Source organism: Pelobates fuscus, chromosome 4, assembly GCF_036172605.1.
Source record: "Pelobates fuscus isolate aPelFus1 chromosome 4, aPelFus1.pri, whole genome shotgun sequence".
In the NCBI taxonomy this organism is placed as follows: Eukaryota; Metazoa; Chordata; class Amphibia; order Anura; family Pelobatidae; genus Pelobates; species Pelobates fuscus.
The window spans coordinates 301143597-301168307 of NC_086320.1; the positions used below are offsets into that span (position 1 = coordinate 301143597).

Consider the following 24711-nt stretch of genomic DNA (forward strand, 5'->3'; position numbering starts at 1 on the left):
CCACTCACACATGAAACTTCCTCTTCCATCTCCTCCCATTGCCCCTACCAAAAGCCACAACATCCGTGGTCAGACACCTACTCAACACAGCCAATCTACTTATCCCAATCCACTGGAAAAAAGCCAGTCCTCCATCTGTTAGGGACTGGATTAAGAGAGTCAAGGGCATCGGGATTATGGATGAGTTCTGCCTATCCCTCTCTTAAAACTACCACCACTACACCATCACCTGGGAATCCTGGTGCAAATTGGTAAAAGCCATCTAAGCTGATTCTAACAACTCTACATCATAGAACAACTACCATGGAATTTTTCTCTTTCCCCTCTCCAACATCATTTCCCCAACTCAACTACAAAGGGTTGCCTGCATTATCAAAATTACCCCCAGCCTGGACAGCCCCACAATTCCCCTTTCCCCATACGAAGCCATATGGCAAACCTCATTCCCTGACCTCAGGCATGGCTCACCAATGTCCCTCTGAAGAGGCACGGGTGATGCAGTGTACCCCCACCTCTAAGTTACCCACTTGGAAGGCATGGAAGAAAAGAGTGAACACAGACAACGTCTAACGGGTTACTACCTGCTGTCACGTGTATAATGTACTTCTATGTTTCAGTCTTATTTTTTAGTATTTCCCTCGTGTAAAGAAGGCAGTCTGCAATATGTTTAATTTATTCTTTGGCAAAATGACAATAAAGAATTATTATTAAAAAAAAACAAATGCTTGTTGAACAGTTATGTAAAAATGAACTGTGGTGGCACATGGCAGTGTTATGGTTACAAGGACGTAAAAAAAAAAAAGACAACTGTAGAAGAACGCATTCAGCAGTTTATTACATGTTTTGTACCGTGCACTTAGTCATAGGTTGCTGCATGTTTAGTCATACAGTGTCTGAGTGACAGCTACCACGTAAATAGTAGATAAACATGTTTTCACTCCAAGACATGGCTGCTAAGTTGATATTATACCCAGATAGTCCACACAGATCTGACAGCAAACCCTATTCTCATCACAGTGGTGAAATAACCTGAATCATTATGATGAGCAAAGACAGAATCTTAAAACTCATATACTCAGTACCATAAGAGTACCATATTTTCTAGTTAATACATGTGTGTGGAGTCATACTGACTTAGACTTGTCTTGAATGACTTGTAGATATATATTTTCTCTTTCTTATTCAGCATTATTTTAACTAGTAACTTCTAAGTGCTAATTGACTCCTGTAAATCTTAATCATCTCATTATCATCCACAAGTAGTTGGTGCAAAAATGGGATCTCCCTGTTTTTGCACTTTTTTAATTGGGCAACGTTGTTTTTTTTTTTTATTCAGTTATGTGCAGTCACTTATTAAAAAAGAAAAAGACTTCTTCCTGAACTTCAGGAGCTTTTTACCTTCACTCGAAAACAATCCAGAGATTTGCAGAAATAATTATATTCAGATTGCCTTTGTAGGTCGTCATACCTGGTCTTATTTTCTTCTTTTTTCTTTTTTCTTTCTACATACTGTAGTTGAAAATAAGCTCTGTTTTTAAAGAGCATAAGCATCATTTTTAGAATATATATATATATACAATATATCATTCCCTCACCAAAAAGACAGGTGCAGACCTCAGTGTTATTTAAACTGGCAAGAATATGGCAGGATATTTTGATTTCTATTTTTTTTTTTTCTTCTTCTTGTTTTTTTTTTTTTTTTTTTTTAGAATTAAATTTTTTTGTAAAAAATCCTTTTCGGTTTTAATTACAGTTAAATAAAGGTTTTGATTGTTGTTTATCCATCCATTTTGTTACCTTCTTAAATTCTAATTATGTTTTAATGAATGCATAATTATCTGTGAAGAGGTCCTAAGACTATTTAACTTAACTGGAAAAAGATTTTATTTTTAATAGTAAGTAATTAGTATAAATGACCCAACTCTGCACTTCTTTACTCATGTAGCAGCTGTCAGTGAATATTTCCAAAGGAAGCACAAGGTTTATGCAGTGAAATAATAGTATCCCGCTACCTTTTTAATGTCAATGTTAATGGCACAGCTACGTTTTTGACTGCTGAATATTAACTTCAGCAGTCTTCATACGCCGCGCTGAGTAATTGCAGTCAGTGCTTTGAATATTTCTTTTTACATTTGTTTCCTTTAAAAGTTAATATGGTTTGCATAAACATAATTGTTATAAAGTCCGTAAAATTACTTTTTATTGTTTTTTGACTTGATGTAACGAAGACCCCCAATTGGTGTTATCAAGTTGTCATATTAGCAACATAAGCAAGCATTTTAACATAATGATGCTTAGTGGTAATCTCCCAGCTGAATGGCTAACTCCTTAATGCTTTTATTATGCAGAAATGCAACAACTAACGATTTGAAATTGGTCAATAATGCTTCTATGTATCCAGTACTAATAATATAATCCGATGTTAAAGGGACACTATAGTCACCAGAACAACTACAGCTAATTGTATTTGTTCTGGTGAGTAGTATCGTTCCTTTTTTGCCGTAAACACTGTCTTTTCAGAGAAAATGCAGTGTTTACATTACAGCCTAGTGATAACTTCACTGGCCACTCCTCAGATGGCTACTAGAGGTGCTTCATGGAGCACTGCCAGTCGGTGTCTCCTTCCTCTGCAGGGACACCCTGAACTTTCCATTATAGAGATGCATTGATTTATAGGGATTCTCAAATGCCAGGAAAGCATATTTGTTTTCCTGGCACTGCAGGTTCCCGCAGTGCCCCTCTCCATCCCACTCCCCATCCCAAGTTGCTGGGGGTTAAAACCCCTTCAGTGACTTACCGGAGTCCAGCGCCGATGTCACTCGGCGCTGGGTCAGGCTCCACCTAATCTCCTCCCTTGCCAACGATAGCCGGCAGGGGAGACCTAATGCGCATTAGACCTCCCCATAGGAAAGCATTAAACAATGTTTTCCTATGGGGATTTTGGCGACATAGCGTGAGGATGTCCACTTTTCATGTTCTATGATCACGAAAGTCCCTCTAGTGGCTGTCTAGTAGGCAGCAGCTAGAGGAGGACTTAAACCTGCAATGTAAATATTACAGTTTATAAAAACTGCAATAATTACACCTGCAGGGTTAAGGGTAGTGGGAGATGGCACCCAGACCACTCCAATGGGCAGAAGTGGTCTGGGTGCCTGGAGTGTCCCTTTAATAATAATTAAGTTGTTACTTTCCACACTAATTTAAAAAAAAATGTGTACATTCAACACAATATATCAGTAAGAGCAATGTGTTGTGCCCCAAGAGCTTTTAACAATACAATGTTAAATACAACACAAAACATTTGAGGGTATTTTCTTGAAAGCATGATTTGTGGAGACAAACAATTTTTAATTATGAAACTTTAATATTTGTCTTATATAAGGTGAAAAGCAAGTGAACTGATTTCCTCAAAATCTGTTACTACAGGGAGTGCAGAATTATTAGGCAAGTTGTATTTTTGAGGATTAATTTTATTATTGAACAACAACCATGTTCTCAATGAACCCAAAAAACTCATTAATATCAAAGCTGAATATTTTTGGAAGTAGTTTTTAGTTTGTTTTTAGTTTTAGTTATTTTAGGGGGATATCTGTGTGTGCAGGTGACTATTACTGTGCATAATTATTAGGCAACTTAACAAAAAACAAATATATACCCATTTCAATTATTTATTTTTTACCAGTGAAACCAATATAACATCTCAACATTCACAAATATACATTTCTGACATTCAAAAACAAAACAAAAACAAATCAGTGACCAATATAGCCACCTTTCTTTGCAAGGACACTCAAAAGCCTGCCATCCATGGATTCTGTCAGTGTTTTGATCTGTTCACCATCAACATTGCGTGCAGAAGCAACCACAGCCTCCCAGACAATGTTCAGAGAGGTGTACTGTTTTCCCTCCTTGTAAATCTCACATTTGATGATGGACCACAGGTTCTCAATGGAGTTCAGATCAGGTGAACAAGGAGGCCATGTCATTAGATTTTCTTCTTTTATACCGTTTCTTGCCAGCCACGCTGTGGAGTACTTGGACGCGTGTGATGGAGCATTGTCCTGCATGAAAATCATGTTTTTCTTGAAGGATGCAGACTTCTTCCTGTACCACTGCTTGAAGAAGGTGTCTTCCAGAAACTGGCAGTAGGACTGGGAGTTGAGCTTGACTCCATCCTCAACCCGAAAAGGCCCCACAAGCTCATCTTTGATGATACCAGCCCAAACCAGTACTCCACCTCCACCTTGCTGGCGTCTGAGTCGGACTGGAGCTCTCTGCCCTTTACCAATCCAGCCACGGGCCCATCCATCTGGCCCATCAAGACTCACTCTCATTTCATCAGTCCATAAAACCTTAGAAAAATCAGTCTTGAGATATTTCTTGGCCCAGTCTTGACGTTTCAGCTTGTGTGTCTTGTTCAGTGGTGGTCGTCTTTCAGCCTTTCTTACCTTGGCCATGTCTCTGAGTATTGCACACCTTGTGCTTTTGGGCACTCCAGTGATGTTGAAGCTCTGAAATATGGCCAAACTGGTGGCAAGTGGCATCTTGGCAGCTGCACGCTTGACTTTTCTCAGTTCATGGGCAGTTATTTTGCGTCTTGGTTTTTCCACACGCTTCTTGCGACCCTGTTGACTATTTTGAATGAAACACTTGATTGTTCGATGATCACGCTTCAGAAGCTTTGCAATTTTAAGAGTGCTGCATCCCTCTGCAAGATATCTCACTATTTTTTACTTTTCTGAGCCTGTCAAGTCCTTCTTTTGACAAAGTCCTTCATTTTGCCAAAGGAAAGGAAGTTGCCTAATAATTATGCACACCTGATATAGGGTGTTGATGTCATTAGACCACACCCCTTCTCATTACAGAGATGCACATCACCTAATATGCTTAATTGGTAGTAGGCTTTCGAGCCTATACAGCTTGGAGTAAGACAACATGCATAAAGAGGATGATGTGGTCAAAATACTCATTTGCCTAATAATTCTGCACTCCCTGTATCTGCGATAGAAGTGTTTCCTAAACCAGTCCTCGTGGCCCAACATCAGTCAAGGTTTTGTCAGTATCTCCATTGGAATAAAAAAAGGGAAATACGTGAATCGTGGATTGTTGGTGGGCCAAGATGGGCATATTCATACAAAGGCTGTGCTTTGGCTTTGGAGTATCCCTTTAATACATCTCTATGAGGAGATGCTGATTGGCCAGGGCTGTGTTTGGCCTGTGCTGGCTTTGCCCCAGATCTGCCTTCTTGACAGTCTCAGACAATCCTATGGGGAAGTGTTGTGATTGGCTCAGACCACCACTTCCGATGATGTCAGCAGACAGGAGGCAGGTCAGAGACAGAAAGGGGCAGAGCCAGCAGCTGCAGACTTGAAGACAAGTAAGATTTTACTATATTTAGGGAGCCGGGGGGAGGAGGGCTAGATGGCTGTTTTAACACTGGAGGGTCATGAATAAATGTCTGTGTTCCTGACCCTATAGTGTTCCTTTAATGTAGTTTATGTTAATGTGGGTTATAACCCGTAAAATACCATCAGCATAGGTAGCTTAAAATCCCATATATGTAACAGATTTTTATTGTGCAATACTATATTTAAAGTGGCTCTGACTTACCTTTCTCCTATTGTTTATTCTTCTCTAACTCTTTCAGAATCTGTTAATCTTTTCTTAATTTCTAATGTATTTCTGTTTAAAGTATCAGACAGAGTAGGGACTGCTTTGTCTTATGTATTTTTTCTACACCTGACATATGACTAAATGGTGAAGCTTACCTTAAGCTCCACCCTTTGTCAATATTGCCAAGTGTAGGAAAAGTACATAAGACAATGTAATCCCCACTTTGTCTTATGTTTTAAAGAGCACTAGATCCGAAATAAATAAAAGAGCAGATTCGGGAAGAGGAAGAGAAGGTGGACCAATAGGAGAAAGGTAAGTTTGAGATGGCAGAGACACTTTAAATGTCTGCTATACTGTCCTTGAGTAGCTGGAGCATCATCCAAAGTACATTAGCAGGCTGTGATAGTCAGACCCGTGTGGCCGACTGCTTGCGGTTCTAGACAGCTCTTGGAGTTCGTATCGTTGTTGTTTTGTACATTAAATATCACATGTTACACAAAAGAATTGTAAATGTGATTTTATTTTAAAACGGTATTGTTTGCTGATGGCTACTCTACACTTTCTGTTCATTTTAAAGAGGTGGTAACTACTGATTCTTTTGACCATCTTTACAAAATAGCATTGTGATATTAGCATTTATATAACATTTTTTTAACAGTAATAATTCAAGCCAATAGGTTTTGAGATTGTCTCCTTCTGATTCAGAATCTAATGGAGCAGAACAGGTGAAGGACAAGGTACTACCACTATGTCCAGGGTAGACCAAATCAACACTGATAATGTGAAAGTGTAAATTCTGCATTATCAATGGTGTATTTTTCAGAAGCAAAAGGCTTCAAAATATATTCTTCTAATAAACAGAGGAATTTATGTGTTAAACCTTATGTCCCATGGGCACTGAAAGACTTCTCAACTTCACATTTGAAAGAGGTTAATGAAGTATCATTTTCTTTTGTACTTGGTAAAGTGACTGTGAAGCATATTGAAACTGAATAAATCATCGTAGCCTTTAACTCCTCTGCTTTTTTCGCCACATCCCTTGAATCAGTGATTATATAATTGTCTTTTTGAGACATTACCATGGTATCAATGATTTATGTATATTCTGCACAGGGAAAAACTATGCCCACAGTTTGTGCATGTTAACTTCTAGATTTTTTTTTTTGTTTGTTTTTTGTAGTCAACTTTTATCTGCTGCTCCATGTAAATAGATGAGTTTTATTTTTCAGAACACGTCTAGAAGAGCTACGAATGTTCCTTGAGAATGAGACTTGGGAACTCTGCCCTGTCAAGTCCAGTTTTAGCATTTTGCAATTACACGTAAGTGCATGAATTCTGTGCTCTATATTATATGTTGTAAAAGTTTTCTTTTATTTGTGTCTGTCATGAAAATTCGAACAGTATAGTATTCCAGTCAATGTATATAGATAAAATTAAGTTAATGTTTTCAGCTCGCCCTATTTATTCATTTGTAAAGTGGCAGCATGTTCAGTAGAGATGTACAGTATGCAACTTGCCAGTGTGTAACTTGCCTCTAGAAGTAATCACAGACAAGAAAGGGGTGATGAGGGTCATGCTCAAACAAGTTTACAACTGATTACCAGTATGTCTTGTAGGGCTGCTTAATGTTTAGAATGTTTTTTTGTTTTTTGTTTTTTGCATACATACTCTCCTGCATTAAATTTCCACAAATGTTAAGCAAACAAAGACAGGGTGCAAGATAATGCTGAGAATGGACAACAGTGCAAATAGCTTGCCCATCAGTGAGTTCCTGCTCAGTTCTCAAGCTGGGTTTAGCTCCCCTTGTGTCATTGCAAAGATAATCTAAATGCTTTGCATTCAGGAGAATCCCACCCAAATGGGTATTGGTAATCCAAAAGGCTGAAACAATTGTCTGTGGTTGCTGTATCTCTCCTGCAAAGGAAACCAAATTAGCATTTTGGATTTGTACCGTCCTTTTTCGTGGGATCAGTCGTATGTGCTAATGGTTTATTTATTTTTTTGTAATGGCACGAGATAAGCTAAAACCAGTTTGAGAACTGTGTGTGGATCCAAGGGCAAGTTATTTGACAAAAGTCAACAACTCAAATAGCTTGTCCTTCGGTGGATCCCAGCTCAGTTCTTAAGCGGACTTTAGCTCATCTTGTGCCATTAGAGAGAACTTAAGCCATTTGCACATGAGCCTGGTGCCACCCAGAAGGGCGGTATAAATCCCAAATGCAGGCTTGCTCCCTCTGCACATAAGATACAGCAACTCGAGACAATCTTTCCAGCCTTGTTAGGCCACGTCAGTGAGATATAGCAATAGCCTTTAGGCACAGTGAGCAAGGGATCCGTGTCTGGACTACCCTTTTATCTTACGGAGAGAGCGAAAAAAACAATGTGCAAGAGAATACTGAGAACTGAACAGCTCAAATAGCTTGCCTTTTTGGGAGATATTCTTGCCATGTCTGTACATATGTACTTACCTGTGTATCTTTGCTTTTATCCTTCTTCTGTAAAATATATAACAGATATGTGATATTGACATTTCAGGAATAGCCCAATAAGCCATGAGATTCCTATAAAATATAGTAGTCTCTTGCCTTTGAGCCAGGTGGCCAGTCAGTGGATTATTAAGCCAGTTTATGGTTGACGATCACAGTTTAAATATCCTCATGAAAATGAATAATCGTATGGCTAGTTTTTCATCTATTTTCTTATTCATATTTATTAAACGATTTTCCTGTTTTCACAGAACATTAATAATTAATACAGAAATTTATTTTGGCGCATTGATAGCTTTGGTAATGATTTCTACATCGAAATGTACATGACTGGCTTATTTAAACAGAAATGAAATTAAAGAAAATAAGACATTGGTGAATCATGCATTTTATGTCAGTGCTGTACATGATTTAGGATTAGATTTTGATATTAAGATAAGATTTTCTACAGCTTACAATATAATTGTTTTTTAGCTGAACTACTATATGATAATTTGAACGTTTTGTGCTAAATGACAGTGTTGTTTGATAAATGGATTTTGCAAGAAAATAGTTTTGTTTTCAGTTGTTAAGAAACTTCATGTTCTTTGCAAATGTTATAGTACAAGGATGTCCCTTGTCTCTGTCTCCCTGAATTCAGTAACTTATAACCGCAGTAGTTTGTGAATATCTAAGGTGATCCCCTCATTGATAGGTTTCACAGGAGGAAACTCTAGCTGTTCAATTACTTCTATGGTGTGCGCACGCACAAGCCCTCAAAACCCCTTGAAAAGTCTCCTATACAGCTTTCAAAAGTGGAAAGGGAGTTTAAGCAAGCTGATAGAAGCTATCTGTTATCAGCTTAACCTCCCTGGCGGTATGATTATGTCAGGAATTTTGTACCAAAAGCGGTACCATTTTTTTGCATTTGAATTACCCGCCCAGTTCCGCCCCCATGTCAGGCATGTCAATCAAATTGTAATTAATCAAATCACATAATTACGTTAAAAGATTATTTAAATATACATGTAGAATTTTAATATATATGCATTTATAGGTATTTAAATTCTACGTGTATACTAATGTAATCTTTTATGTAATTATATGTATTTATCTATATATATATATATATATATTTGCGGTTATTTGTATTTTATATATATATATATATATATATATATATATATATATATATATATATAGAATGTCATTCTAAGTGTATTTTGTTACCGATATATATATATATTAATAACAAAATACAGTTAGAATGAAATTACATATGCATATATAATTTATATTAAATTTTGTTTCAATATTTTATTTTATTATTTTATTTATTTATTATTTTAATTATACGTATTTATATATAATATATATATATGTACATCTATTATATATATAATATATATACATATTATATATATGTAACGTCATTCTAAGTGTATTTTAATATTAATATATATACTTATATTAATATTAAAATACACTTTGTATGACGTTACATATATATAATATGTATATATATTATATATATATATAAAAATATATTTAATTTATTTTTACACTTGTCTTTTTTTTTTTTTTTTTATACTTCCCACCAGCAGGGGGACTGTCTGATATTTCAAACAGTCCCCCTGCTGGCAGATCCACAGCCAGCTATAGAGGGCCATGTGATCGCTCTTTGAGAGCGATCACATGGCCCCCGGGGGCCTGATTTGCCGTGGGAGGGCTGCCTGGGCTGTGAGGCAGTCCTCCCGAAGCGGATCGCGGCGGAGGGAAGTACATCTTACCAACGGGGGCTCTGTTATCTACCCCGAGCGTGACTCTGGGTTACCGCTTCTGGCAGCGAAAATTAACCCCGAGTCACGCTCGGGAATACCGCCAGGGAGGTTAAGCAGTAGTTCCATTTGTCTTTTCTGATGAATAGAGTTGTTACCAAGTGCCAATGTGTATGTGCCAATGTGGCACTTGGAGTTTCCATATATCTGCCGGTTGTTCATCTTTTTATTTTTTTTCGATTTGACAATGTGTATTCATCATCTTAACCCCTTAAGGACCAAACTTCTGGAATAAAAGGGAATCCTGACATGTCACATATGTCATGTGTCCTTAAGGGGTTAAAGGGACACTATAGTCACCAGAACAACTACAGCTTATTGAATTTGTTCTGGTGAGTATAATCATTGCCTTTTCAGAGAAAATGCAGTGTTTACATTACAGCCTAGTGATAACTTCACTGGCCACCTCTCAGATGGCTGTTAGAGATCCTTCCTGGGTCATGGCTGCCTAAAATGCATCCAAACATTCAGTGTCTCCGCCCTCTGCATGCAGACACTGAACTTTCCTCATAGAGATTCATTGATTCAATTCATCTCTATGAGGAGATGCTGATTGGCCAGGGCTGTGTTTGCATCATGCTGGCTCTGCCCCTGATCTGCCTCTTTGTCAGTCTCAGCCAATCCTATGGGGTAGCACTGTGATTGGATCAGGCTACCACGTCTGATGATGTCAGCAGACTGCTTGGTTTTTGTTATGGAAACAGCATGCAGACCTACAGTTTATTTATGGAGGCATGAGGGGCCCAGGGTGGCTAGATGGTGGTATTAACACTATAGGGTCAGGAATACATGTTTGTGTTCCTTACCCTATAGTGATCCTTTAATTATATGTTAGTATATTTAAGTAATTTATATGCAGGGTTTCTACACATTAGAATACATGATGATCGGTTTTAAATTCTTTGGACAAGGCAAGATTCCAAGAATGTTGTAAATGCTTGTTGGTGGCGTTCAGGCCATCTTATGGTGGCACTCCCATTAGCGCTTATGCTAACTCTTGTAGACTCAGACCAGTTTGTATCATTTTTTTCACCTGTACTTATTTTAATCCTTGACATGACAGACTTGCCACTTTTCCTTCAGGACTATTTTTGTTAGCTTGTCTGTATCATTGTTTGTCTGTAGGGGGTTAGAAGTGACTATAATGTTGTATTAATCATTTATAAAATGATTCAACAGTTTTGTTTTGTTACAAATTTGATAGATTAGTTTTAGCTAGCCCTCTCCTGTGGGGGCACTGTGCATTCAGCATCATCTCAGAGCAGCTTCCCAATGATTTTCATTCCACATTGCATTGCCTGGACTTACTTAGAAAATCACAGCTTTGAATTTGCTGATGTCACATTGTGCTTGTAGCTTGTCATCTTTTTATCAGTAATTGTCTCTGAAGGTAATTTCATAATAATTTTCTAATCCTCTCTGTGAAAAACTGACAGGTTCTCAATATTCGCCTATTATGGTTTGGACTGGATGAAAAAAATAGAATTATTTTAATCAGTAGGTAATCCTGTTTTAAGTGGATGTACGTAAAGAAAATGTTAATGACAAAGCCATTTAAAATTGCTGATCTAGGAGTTACGCAAATGAGAAATGCATGCAACAATTTTCCATTGTTATGGTTTGATAGACTCTGGGTTCTTTATCCCTTGGAAATCATTGTTGGATTAACTGTTGTAGGGCTGTACAGTATAGAACTGCATATGGTAATTAAGCAGGACATTCCAATGCCATGGGTTAGGGATTGGATTGTGATGATGGCATGAAATATCACTGATCCTACAGGCTAAACTGTTCTATTACTTTACCATTGTTTATGTTCTTATTACTTTAATATTAAACATTTTGTTATTTTTTTCTTAAAGGACCACTCTAGTGCCAGGAAAACATACTCGTTTTCCTGGCACTAGAGTGCCCTGAGGGTGCCCCCACCCTCAGGGATCCACTACCGCCGGGCTCTGGGGGGAGGAAGGGGTTAAACTTACCTCTTTCTCCAGCGCCAGGCGGGGAGCTTTCCTCCTCCTCCTCTTCTTCCTCGTGATGTCATCGGCTGAATGCGCATGCGCGGCAGGAGCCGCGCTCGCATTCAGCCGGTCGCATAGGAAAGCATTCATAATGCTTTCCTATGGACGCTTGCGTGCTCTCACTGTGATTTTCACAGTGAGAAGCACGCAAGCGCCTCTAGCGGCTGTCAATGAGACAGCCACTAGAGGCTCTGGAGGCTGGCTTAACCCTCAGTATAAACATAGCAGTTTCTCTGAAACTGCTATGTTTATAAAAAAAAAAGGGTAAAAGCTAGCTGGACCTGGCACCCAGACCACTTCATTAAGCTGAAGTGGTCTGGGTGCCTAGAGTGGTCCTTTAAGAAACGAACTTCATGCTTTAAAAAAATAAAAAAGGCTAAATAAAGAAATGTGAAGGTCAGTTTAACATTATCAGCACAATCAGGTGATATTTTATTAGATTCCCATTTAGTACAGGATTCAATCACTCTTATTTGCCTGAACAAATCACAATTATTTGCATTCTGGATTCTGCCACTGCCAAGTTTACCTTTTAACTTTTTATTGTATCACACATTTACATCACATTTTTTTGGCCACACATTCATGTTGTGATCTTCACATTCCAACTCTTCCCAATGGTGTTCTATTTGAGGGTTTATTAATTACTGCACACGTTAATTCCTGTTTTGTTATGCAAGCCAATTATTCAGCAGAAAAATAAGCATTATTTAAGATGTGTCTTAAAGGGGCACCAAAGTGGCAGGAACACAAACCTGTATTCTTGACACTATAGTTCTAATTTCACTATTTAGGCCCTCAGCCCACCCATCAAGAAAGTAAAAGGGTTAAATCTCCCCTTTTTCCAGAGCGGCACAGGGCTTCCTGCTCCCCCTCCCTGCCTCTCCTCCTATACCAGTCCCCCTTCTTGGCTGACATCATCAAAATTGATGATCTCAGCCAATCATAATGTCACCCTGGCCAATAAGCATCTCCTCATAGAGATGCATTGAATCAACACATGTTAAAGGATCACTATCGTGTCAGGAAAACAAACTCGTTTTCCTGACATTATATAACCCTTAGGTACCCCCCATCTTGGCGCTTACTTTATTCCAGCGCCAGGCTCCCTCGACGCTGGTGACCTCTCCTCCCCCGCCGACGTCAGCTCCCCAGTGGATTGGAATGCGCATGCGCGGCTAGAGCCGTGCGCGCATTCAAACAGTCCAGAGGAAAACATTTTTCAATTCTTTCCTATTGACGTTCTGCATGCTAAATGCGATTTTCGCATCCAGCGTCGCAGAAGCGCAACTAGCGGCTGTCAGGAAGACAGCCACTAGAGGCTGGATTAACCCTGCAATGTAAACAGAGCAGTTTCTCTGAGTTTTTTGGTGTCAGGTCTTAAATTTGGTCAGCTAAGAACATGTTTCTTGAGCTTTACTACTTGCTAAATCTAGCATGAAATTACTCTCAAGCAAACTACCATGAAACTATGTTTCATGGTAGCTGAAAATAGTCAAAATAAAAGTATTCTGCTTTTATATCTATTACAAAACCTTAAAATTGTGCAGTTAAATGTTTCTTCATGTCTGCATGATTGCTTATTGAAATGAGTGTAGGTGAATGGTAAGCTAAATAAGAAAGTAGTAATTCACATTGCATGGATATGATACACAAGCATTCTGCATTTTTTGTACAAATATATATATATATATATTTATCTATAATTCATCTAAAGCGATTTCATATGTTATGCAATGTGTTGGAATTGTACTGTAGCTTTGATGAAGAACACACACTGTATATGGTTTATCAAGTGAGAAAAATAATTAAATTTTATGTATAACCTCAAGATTATTAATTACTACCTGTCATTGTTTATTTTATACATGGAAATATTTAAGTTGTGGATGTCACTGATATTTTCATTTTCCTCCACTCTACAAACAAAAGGAATTTAAATGTTTGGGACAGTCCCGATCTCCATCAATGTCACCCAGTAAGCAAGCGTCTTCAGTGGAAACGGAAGCATTGAGCTTATTTGAACAGTACAACAATGGAGGAAATCCTTTTGAGATTCAAGCCACAATGAAAGATGATGAGACCGAGGATGTTCTGGCGGCCAATGGGGTAATTGTATTTTCCCAATTTGAAGATACAAAAATCAGTACATTTGTGTCAGCTCTGTGATCTGTACTTTTACGTGAAATTATAGCATGCATACGCTTTCAAACAGTTTCTCCAACCCATTTGTTTTGATAAGAATAATGCCTTCAGGACATTATTCTTTAGGTCCCCCTTTCCAAAAGAAACGCTCCAAAAGTGTTTTAAAATAACGTTTTGCTTACCTTAATCCAGCGCCGAGCAAAGCTTCTGGCGCTTCTTGGCATGCAGCCGTCTGACGTCAGATGTTCAGTCGTAGGTCTCCCATAGAGAAGCCTTTATTTGAACCATTCATCCAGCTCAGAGTGCATACCCATGCTCTGAGCTGGCAAAGGGATAGTAAGAGAGTGAGGGAATGGAGGAGGAGGGGATGGCCCCACATCCATGGCTGAGATCTTCAATCATAAAATATATCAAATAGAGAATGCACACTGGAATCACTAGAAAGAGTTATGCAAATACTTTAAAGCAGTGCTCCCCAACCTTTTTATCGCCGCGGACCGGTAAACATTTGATAATTTTTCCGTGGCCCACTTGTTTTGATTTAATAAGACAAAAAAAAAACAGTCACATATATTAAAAAAACACGCAGACACATACATAGTCAGAAAATCACAAACACAGTCACATAAAGACATAGACTCAAAATTGTGTGTATGTGTGTGTGAGCGGTGCAGTGTGTATGTGAGGGTGGCAGTGTGTGTGAGAGTTGCAGTGTGTGTGTATGGGGGGCAGTGTTTGCGGGGCAGTGTGTGTAGTGTGTGTATGGGGCAGTGTTTGGGGGCAGTGTGTGTAGTGTGTGTATGGGGGCAGTGTTTGCAGTGTGTGTATGGGGCAGTGTTTGGGAGCAGTGTGTGTATGGGGGCAGTGTGTGTAGTGTGTGTATGGGGGCAGTGTGTGTAGTGTGTGTATGGGGGAGTGTTTGTGGGGCAGTGTGTGTAGTGTGTGTATGGGGCAGTGTGTGTAGTGTGTGTATGGGGGCAGTGTTTGCGGGGCAGTGTGTGTAGTGTGTGTATGGGGCAGTGTTTGTGGGGCAGTGTGTGTAGTGTGTGTATGGGGCAGTGTTTGTGGGGCTGGGTGTGTAGTGTGTGTATGGGGGCAGTGTGTGTAGTGTGTGTATGGGGGCAGTGTGTGTATGGGGCAGTGTTTATGGGGCAGTGTTTGTAGGGCAGTGTGTGTAGTGTGTGTATGGGGCAGTGTGTGTATGGGGCAGTGTTTGTGGGGCAGTGTGTGTATGGGGCAGTGTTTGTGGGGCTGTGTGTGTAGTGTGTGTATGGGGCAGTGTTTGGGGGCAGTGTGTGTAGTGTGTGTATGGGGGCAGTGTGTGTAGTGTGTGTATGGGGCAGTGTTTGTGGGGCAGTGTGTGTATGGGGCAGTGTTTGTGGGGCTGTGTGTGTAGTGTGTGTATGGGGCAGTGTGTGTAGGGCTGTGTGTGTAGTGTGTGTATGGGGCAGTGTGTGTAGTGTGTGTATGGGGCAGTGTTTGTGGGGCAGTGTGTGTAGGGCTGTGTGTGTATGGGGGCAGTGTGTGTATGGGGAGTAAGGAGGGTAGGGAGGCTTTTTTTATTTATTTAATTAAATATAATATATTGATGTCCCCCCTCCCTTCTTACCTTTACTGGGAGGAGGGGGGACATTTCTTAGTCCCTGGTGGTCCGGTGGGGATTCCCTGGTGGTCCGGTGGTGGTGAGATGAACTCTAGCCCAGTTACAGGGCTAGAGTTCACTCTCGCGAGATTTGGAGCGTTGCCGTGGTTACCGCGGCAACGCTCCAAATCTCGCGAGAGGAGGACCCGGAGGAGCTGCAGGTAAGAGCTCCTGGGTCCTCTCTCCCTCCCCTGCCGGCTGCCAGCACCGTGCCTGCGGACCGCGGAGGGAGATCTCTGATCTCCCCTCCGGTCCGCAGGCACATTGCAGGGCTGGCACTTGGTCAATGCCAGCCCTGCATTAGCCGGCAGGCTCGCACACCCCTGGGCGGCCCGGTACCGTTTGATCCACGGACCGGTACCGGTCCGCGGCCCGGGGTTTGGGGAACACTGCTTTAAAGGAACACTATAGTCCCCTAAATTACTTTAGCTAAATAAAGCAGTTTTAGTGTATAGATCATTCCCCTGCAATTTCACTGCTCAATTCACTGTCATTTAGGAGTTAAATCACTTTGTTTCTGTTTATGCAGCCCTAGCCACACCTCCCCTGGCTATGATTGACAGAGCCTGCATGAAAAAAAAACTGGTTTCACTTTCAAACAGATGTAATTTACCTTAAATAATTGTATATCAATCTCTAAATTGAACTTTAATCACATACAGGAGACTTGCAGGGTCTAGCAAGCTATTAACATAGCAGGGGATAAGAAAATCTTAATTAAACAGAACTTGCAATAAAGAAAGCCTAAATAGGGCTCTCTTAACAGGAAGTGTTTATGGAAGGCTGTGCAAGTCACATGCAGGGAGGTGTGACTAGGGTTCATAAACAAAGAGTTTTACCTCCTAAATGGCAGAGGATTGAGCAGTGAGGCTGCAGGGGCATATTCTATACACCAAAACTGCTTCATTAAGCTAAAGTTGTTCAGGTGACAAAAGCAATGGTTGCCTTGAAAAGCCTGCAGGAACATACTATAGACACCAGAACCACTGCATTAATCTGTACGGGTTCTGGTAACTATAGCGTCCCTTTAAACAAAGGTTGTCATAAATTCTATGTACGTGATAATCGTAAAGAGTGCAATCTAATGGCCAATATAACAAACATCGTGTAATGTCTACTTTCCCTTTAGAATATTGCTTGAGTATTTATTGAATGCTGCACCAACTTTGGATTTTCACAGATGCCCTTCACCAGTTAAATAGACTGAATGTGTGAAAGACATTATCAGGATGATAATGACATGAAGACGCGGAAATGTCCATAATTTATAGCTGGAGGCGCTGGTTTTAATGTGTGTGTAATGAGGACGTTTTTTTAAGCCAGACTTGTGAACTGCAAATCTTTTTTTTTTTTTTTTTTCCCTTTAGTGATATACTGCCACAAATAGGACTGAGATACTTGTGTAATAAAAGGAAACAATTGTAATGTCTCCACTTTTTTTTTTTTTCTCAGTATGAATCTGATGAGTTAGAGAAAAGTGCTTATCAGGAATATGACAGTGACAGTGATGTTCCAGAGGAGCTGAAGAGGGATTACGTTGACGAGCAGACAGGAGATGTACCAACTAAAAGGTAGCATTAAGTGCTAGGTGTAGTTTAAACTTCTTGTTTATTATTTGCATGTACTACTTTTCTTTTGTGGCTGTTTTATGACTGTTTCCTATCTTCTTTGATGATGATCTAAGCATCTGTCAACTACTGTTTTACTGATAGCTGTAAAACTCCACTGTGATCGGGACAGTGTTCAATCTATTTTACATTTACATTAGCACTGTGTGGAAAAGGAAGCCTTTAATGGTCGATGACTATTTCAAGCCCGATCAGCCAATCTCTAGAAGAAGCACTATTATCCATGATGTGCTTGGTGTATATTTTATACCTGTGCAATAGTCAACATTCTATGTTGTACTCTTAACCATCTAAAAATTAAGTGTCACTGTTTACAACGCTGTCCGCTGTCTAATAACTTTATGCCAGTTCCGTACAACCCTGCAGCTATTCATTGAATAGGTAATTACATTTTAAAATAAGATGTTTAAGCAATTGCATTATGATGATATCAACTGTCATTGGAGTTAAAAGGTAAGGAGAGCGATGAGAAATACCACTTATTTTGAGTAAAATTATTCGAAACAACCTCGTCTACTGATTGCATTCCAGCCTTGCCTCTTTTAATCCGCATTCAGTGAAACATGCATTATTTTTCCACCTATAAGGTGACCCCTATTTTTTGAGCCCAGAATTTAGAAATCAATATTTTAAACATCAAATAGAACAACTTTGATATAATAGAGGTGACTTCTTTGGAGAACAACACACTTCTGATTCTGTGCTACGGTACTCTGGGAAGTTAATAGCTCTATAGTGCATGCTGGGAGACTACAGCTCCCACAATACAGCAGGTGGTGTGAGGGCATGCTGGGACATACTCCCTGATCCCCATTTCCTCCCCCTATAAATATAAATCAGAAAGCAAGATCTACCTGAGGTGGAGCATACCTTAATATGGCTGCTCCTTTTATGGTGTGTCATGTCTCTGGAGCTCTGTTGGTGATAAGTGCTGATGTCTGCTTCAGCTCCTATGCATATAGGGACCTCTTCCTCCTTGCCACAGCATTCAGAAGTGGATCAAGAGGTGTGTGGGCTGTGGCACAGTGAAATGTGGCAAGTGAAAGTTTAACCCTGGCAAGTAGAAATTCACCCCTAGTAAGCAACCTACAAAAGAACATACAGTGAACAGTTTGAAAAACCCTCCGTTGGCTCTGCGCAAAGGAAATAAGAGTCCTTTGCATCACTCAAGATCACAGTAAACTGAGATATAAAAAGGCATTAAACTCAAATAATTCTTTGCAAATAATTCTTCAAACAATAAAGAATGCATTAAGAGATGCATGTTTAAAATGAATTAGAATTTAAATTTTTTTTTCAAATAATAGATATGTTAGTAAGAAGCAACATGTAAGTATCATAAATCTAAAATCTTTTATATTGATAACACATATTTTAAGTATAAAACGAGTTGGAAACACAAACACAAACACAAATTAAAACCGATAAATAAATTAAAGCGATCGCTAATTAAGGATTTTAAAACTGAAAATCAACATTCAGTAACATCAATAAATCAATACTTATCTTCTAACAGAAAAGAGAGCGTTTTTAAACTCCTGCAAGTTAATACGAGGTTTATATGGCGTGGATTGATTGATGAACATTCTAGTACTCTTAGGACATTTGGCGTTAAAGAAACCTGCTATTTGCATTTGTACTTGCTCTGCTGCTAGGGAACAGTAGAGAATTTATACATCTACTGAGCGTCCGTCTGTGTTCCGATAAAATTAATCTATTTTGTTGATAAACAGAGCAAACAAAGTTGAAGTCCCGTTTTTTTAGTTGGAGTTAACCCGTTCACTGTTTATTTTGTCCCTAAATTAATTTTTATATGGCATTTATTACTGTATTGGCGAGTATGGGAACACCAGGCGCACAAGTACTTATCCGCATATCTGCACCTAGACCAAGGGTAGACAATCTTTGGCACGCCAAATGTTGTGGACTACATCACCCCTGATGCTTTGCCAGCATTATGGCTGTTAGACCATTATAGGAGATGTAGTCAACAACATCTGGAGTGCCAAAGGTTGTCTATCCCTGACCTAGACTCTATATAAATGACTGTAGTCATGTTTAAGACAGAGGTAGTTTACTGTAATGTTTGTATATTTATTGTGCATTATTGGTATTTTATGATGTATGTATATTACTGTACTGTCTCTAGTATTTTTCTGCCCTTAAAATGTGTATGTTTAATCTGCTAGTGAGGATGTTGCTTTCCATGTAATAAATAGTTTAAGTTCCTGTGTTGTTTTCCTGCTTTTATCCTCCTACGTTTTTAAACACTGAGATGACGGGCTCTGACAGCAGTTGCTGCATATCACAGAGCTCTCAGATGAAAGTGAGAGTTTGTGGAGCAGCATTTTCTTCCTGTAAGGAATCTATCTTCTCACAGGAACCAGATCATTATATTGAACGGTATTATTAAACCAGTGACTGCTAGCCTTGGTTGTGAACTATACGCATATCTCCCAGTTGTGTGTCTTTAGGGGAGTTAACCTCTCTTTTGACCTCCATGTTTAAAGTTTGGTGTGTGCAAGTGTTACAAAGAGTTCAACAGAAATAAACCTTATGATAATAGTTAATGTGTTCAGAAATGAATTTGATAGCTCAGTCTTGTACTAAATTATTCATCCGGACTTTTGTCCCCTAATAAATGGAAAAGGGCCATGACTGTAAGAGAGCTTGTCATCGTCACACCCTGCATTATGTGGGGATTGTCAGTCACAAGTGAGCTACTGGCAGGAAAGCTGAGCAGAGAGTGGTTTTGTAAAGTCATAAAGAGCACAGAATGTCCTATTCTGATCAGTGCTTTCCTTTGGTCTCTCCCATTAGAGGGTTACCAGAGGCATAAACTGGAGCAAAGGGGCAGTAGAATTAAATTGACACTCTCCCAACAGATCTGGGACGAGTTGCATCTTAATCTATATAAACCGCAATTGTCTGACCATTAAGTTATCTCAGATTTTAATATTCATAACCATTGCCCCCACCTCCAAACACATTTCCTAAAACAGAATGTCGCTCTTGAGTGACTTTGAATGCCAGGAGGTATGTATATGTCATATGTTATTCAGAGTACTAGGCTACCTGAGCATTGTGTAACATGCGTTTTCAATCATGGCCAGCATGACCGTTAGCCCTGACTTTACTAGTCTTAGCCCATGGTAATCAGTACAATATTAATTTAACATATAGTTTGCCAGTGGCACTTTATATGGCATTTATAGTCAGATATAAAAGCTAAAACTAAAGTGTACGTCTTGCCTTATTATCAAGTTTATGCAAGTTTTCCTTGAGAACTCGTTGCCAATTAAACTTTTATGTATTTTTCTTAAGTGTTTCTCGAGAAACTCTGCGTAGCCGAAAGAGATCAGATTACAGTCTGAACAAAGCAAATGCCCCAATCTTGACAAACACTACACTGAATGTCATACGACTTGTTGGTAAGTTGTCTTACTGATTAATTATCTTGTACAATGACTTTTTGATATTTTAGCCCACTAGCTCGGAAATGTTCTAAGAGAAAGGTTACAAACTTCTTTTAGTAAACTTGTGTTATAATTTTAATTGAAATGTGAAATCACTTTATCCTTTCATTGCAAATGCTATTAACAATGAATATGGAATTAAAACGAGAGGAAAAGACATGTTACCCATGCTTTCATGTCTGTCTATGTTCATGTTTTTCTGATCTCTAATTGGTGTTTGTGCTATTGTCTGATCTCCCGTTATGAGTGAATATGGGATTCTAATTAAATAAATGACTTTGTCACATTTATAATTTTGTATTTATCACTGGTATTTATAATGCACCAACATATTTCATAGCGCTGTACAATTGGAAGAATAATACAATACAAACAAACCAATACAAAAGGTAGATGGCCCTGCCCGTGTGCTTACAATCTAAAGGTAAAATAGTGAAATGAGACAAGAGGTAGCAGAGGAAATTGAAGGTGATGGCAGAGAGAATTTATTGTGTGACTGCAGTGATTGATAACATGAGGAGGTGATTGGCTATGGTTCCAAACAGCTGGGGGAGTCATGCTATATTGTAAGAAGGAACCAGGGTGCGCAGGAGGGAAAGTTTGAGTGGAGTAGAAATGAAGATTCTTAGTGGCAGGGATGGGAGTTAAATTGGGCCTGAGGAAGAAGGAGGAACAGTTTTATATAACTGAATTTACTCCTAGGAGTGGCAAGCAGAGTGGGTTTTGGTGGGAGAAGCGGGGGAACAGACTAGCCATTTGTTGCACATATTAAAATATTTGCCAATGAAATCCTATCAGCCAGATGATTAATTACTGCAGGTAACTGCAAGTACAAATATTACTGTAGTAAACTGTAAGTAAAAATGGTAACATTGTAATAGTATATGAATACTGTATGTAGTAAAAAGGTGGAAGGAATACCAGACCGTACCTTAAAGCTGCAGTGTTCAAATGAAGATTCTTAGTTGCAGGGATGGAAGTAAAATTGGGCCTTAAAGCTGCAGTGTTCAAATGAAGATTCTTAGTTGCAGGGAGGAAAATTTAATTTTACCTTAAAGCTGCAGTGTTAAAAAAAATATATATTATTGAATCCAATGAGAATGCAGTTACAGCCTTTTCTTCAGATCGCGCATGATGAAACAGAAAGTGCATACATTGTAGAGCACATTTATTTGGAAAAAAAAAGTGAAATGTTAGTAAGTTATATGAGCTATGAACGGACGGTCATTGAATCCTGCAAATAAAATGGCAATTTTTTTCAACATTCTTTATTTATTGTTTTATGCGTTTAGAGGAATAAACAAAGAGGGATTGAAAATTTTAAATGAAACATTACATGAAATCAACAGTGGTTCTAAAAGCATCTGTTTGCCAGGACCTTTAAAGGTTGATGGTTGCACCAAAGGACAGTACGTCTTGGTACGGGTCTCTGAGGTAGATCATCAGTCACCCTGGCAGAGGCTTCCTTGTGGGCAAAGCCTTGACCCCCACCGGGGGCGCACCTCAGGCCCAAAGTCGAGGGCTGTAGGGTTGGTCGGTTGGGGTGTGATGTATGTCTGTAGGTTGCTGTGGCTAGAATCATTTAGTTGTTCATGGTTAATTGATATTGGTTCGGTCTCTAAAATTGTCAGTTGGGTTTGCTTCGGGGCCTTGGTAGGTAGCGTCTGTGTAGTTTGCTGGTAAGAATCAACTGTGGTTCTTTAGCCAAGGCTATCATTTCCGCGCTGAATGTGTTTCTGTGTAATGTAGTTGTGTGTACTTTTTGTGGGTGTCCGTGGGTGAGACGATGCTTGTGGTCGTTGGGGTTGCTCATCATGTCAGTCGTAGTTTGGGGTGGATGAAGGTGAGGGTTGGAGCGGTCAGTTGATGTGTCTTCTGTCCCCGGTGTAGGTACTCCAAGTCTCGTGGGTGATCCCATATGGTTGATCATGCAAGTGGGAAGAGGATTGGGAGGAGGGGTGTGTAAGGATGGAGTTGGGAAACTTGAATTGGTTTTGGGCGCCCCATCCCTGCGCCCCGGGTTGGGATGGAAGGGGGTGGTGTTGGGGGGTGGGGTGAGTCACCGCTCAGCGACCTCTGCCCAACAGTTATGTTCACAAAGAAGGGGTAATCAGTATGGATTCACCATAATGGTGTAGAGTCTCCTTCCAGCCAGGGGTCCCAAGTTTTGTGAAAGGGTTTAGAGGAATCTCTGATGTGGTGCTTGTCTAGGTCTAGGCTGTCTTGGATTTTATTGTAGATAGTTTGGGTGGTTGGGATTTTTGGAGTGGACCAGAGTTCGCCTATAGCTCTTCTCGTGGCAGGGCTTTTTGGGTTTGTTTTCGCCCCTGGTGTTTGAGTCGATGGGTTTGGAGAGCAGTAATGCCCAGGGGTCAAGGGATAATGGTTTGTTGAAAAGTTTGGATTGTAGTGTTTGGATGCTTCCCCATAGGGGTTTAAGTTTTGGGCAATTCCACTAGCAGCGGAGGGAGGTGCCTGTTTCACCACATTGTTTCCAGCACAGGTTGTTGGGAAGGGCCTGCATGGATGTCAGGAGTTGGGGTGTTAGGTACCACCTGCAGAGCATTTTGTAGGCCTGCTCCAGGTGTGTTACACAAATTGCGAGGGAGGCGGTGGATTGCCATATGTCCGTTGTCTGTGTTGTCCGTTGTTGCGAAGAATGGGAGTAAGTGGGGAGAGGAGGAAGGATAGGCCATATTTTCTTTCACCTTGTCCCATTGGTCAATAGTTTGGGAGATTGTTGATGGAGTGTATGAAGGTAATGGTCGATGTTGCTTAGGGAGCCAGAAATATAGTGATGTATGGTCCCACCCGAATAGCTTGTGCCTCTGTTGCTATTCAGATGGCCTATGAGCCTGGGAGTCTTCTGGATGAGTAGAGAGCGAGCCAAAGGGCTGTATAGCGTCAATGGTTGGGAGGTGTTTGGGGCCTTGGCTTGGGCCCTGATCTTGCAGTACGTTCATTTAGTTGGGAATAGATATTGCTGTTGGGACGGCTGCTTCTAACCTTGTGCTGGGGCTTCTGGAGTGGGTTGGATGCGGTTGGAGAGTCCTGGATGGCGTGAACAGCAGGTATGTGCGTTTCGCTGAAGGTGGTGTTTCTCAGTCTCAGTTTCCCCTTTAATGCATTTGATGGATTCTGAGGGGGTTTGGCGTAAGTCCCTAGACTGCATAGCGTCCATGTTCTGGGTGGCTTTTGGGGTTAGGGCATAGGCCGCACGCCTGTATAGCGTCGTTGGTGAGTTGGGGGAAGGTGTTGCTGCAGGGGGATGTGTTTGGGCTCCTGCGGGTATTAGGTTTAATTGGGGGTTAAATTGTATACTTGCGTTTAACACAGGGTGTCCGCTCTCAATCTCAAGGTGACATGGGGTGTCCCTGTTGCTCTCTAGTGTTGTTATGCTTGGGGGGTCTCCTGGAGCGGGAGGGCAGAGGCTCCCACAGTCTGGGCCGAGGTGTGGTGCCCTGCGAGTTTTGTGGCTGATCCAGTGGTAGGTCAGTGAGGCCCAGCTGCTCAACAAATTGGCGGGCCTCAGCTAGCCGAAATAGCGTGAAGGTGCAGTTGTCTCGCTACACCATTAATTTGACGGGGTGTCCCCAGGTGTACCTTATGCGGCATTGTTGCAGGGCTTGGGTGAAGGATCTCAGTTCCCGTCACTTGCAGAGGGTTGTAGGGGCAAGGTCCTGGTAGAACTGGACCGTGGCGTCCGCCATTCGGAGCAGAGTATTCTGTGCCGCCCGCATGAGGGCCTCACTCATATGGAAGTAGTGGAGGCATATGATGACATAGCGGGGGCGAGCTGGATCTGCAGAGGGGCCGCGCAAAGCCCTCGGCCCATGAGAAGTTCTGGCACAGGTACATCAGGGTGAAGGCTGGTGAAGGCTGG

General features: G+C 40.4%; 1 protein-coding gene across 2 annotated transcripts in view; it reads left to right on the forward strand.

The window, feature by feature from the left end:
* The window catches only part of VPS50 (VPS50 subunit of EARP/GARPII complex), a 215617-nt gene that overhangs the window by 141984 nt on the left and 48922 nt on the right, over nt 1-24711 (forward strand). For both annotated transcript variants that reach the window (XM_063452255.1, XM_063452256.1), the window contains 4 exons: nt 6843-6933; nt 13870-14046; nt 17177-17295; nt 20677-20783. In XM_063452255.1, coding sequence (XP_063308325.1) covers nt 6843-6933; nt 13870-14046; nt 17177-17295; nt 20677-20783 — 494 coding nt within the window. The remainder of the gene's footprint in view (nt 1-6842; nt 6934-13869; nt 14047-17176; nt 17296-20676; nt 20784-24711) is intronic.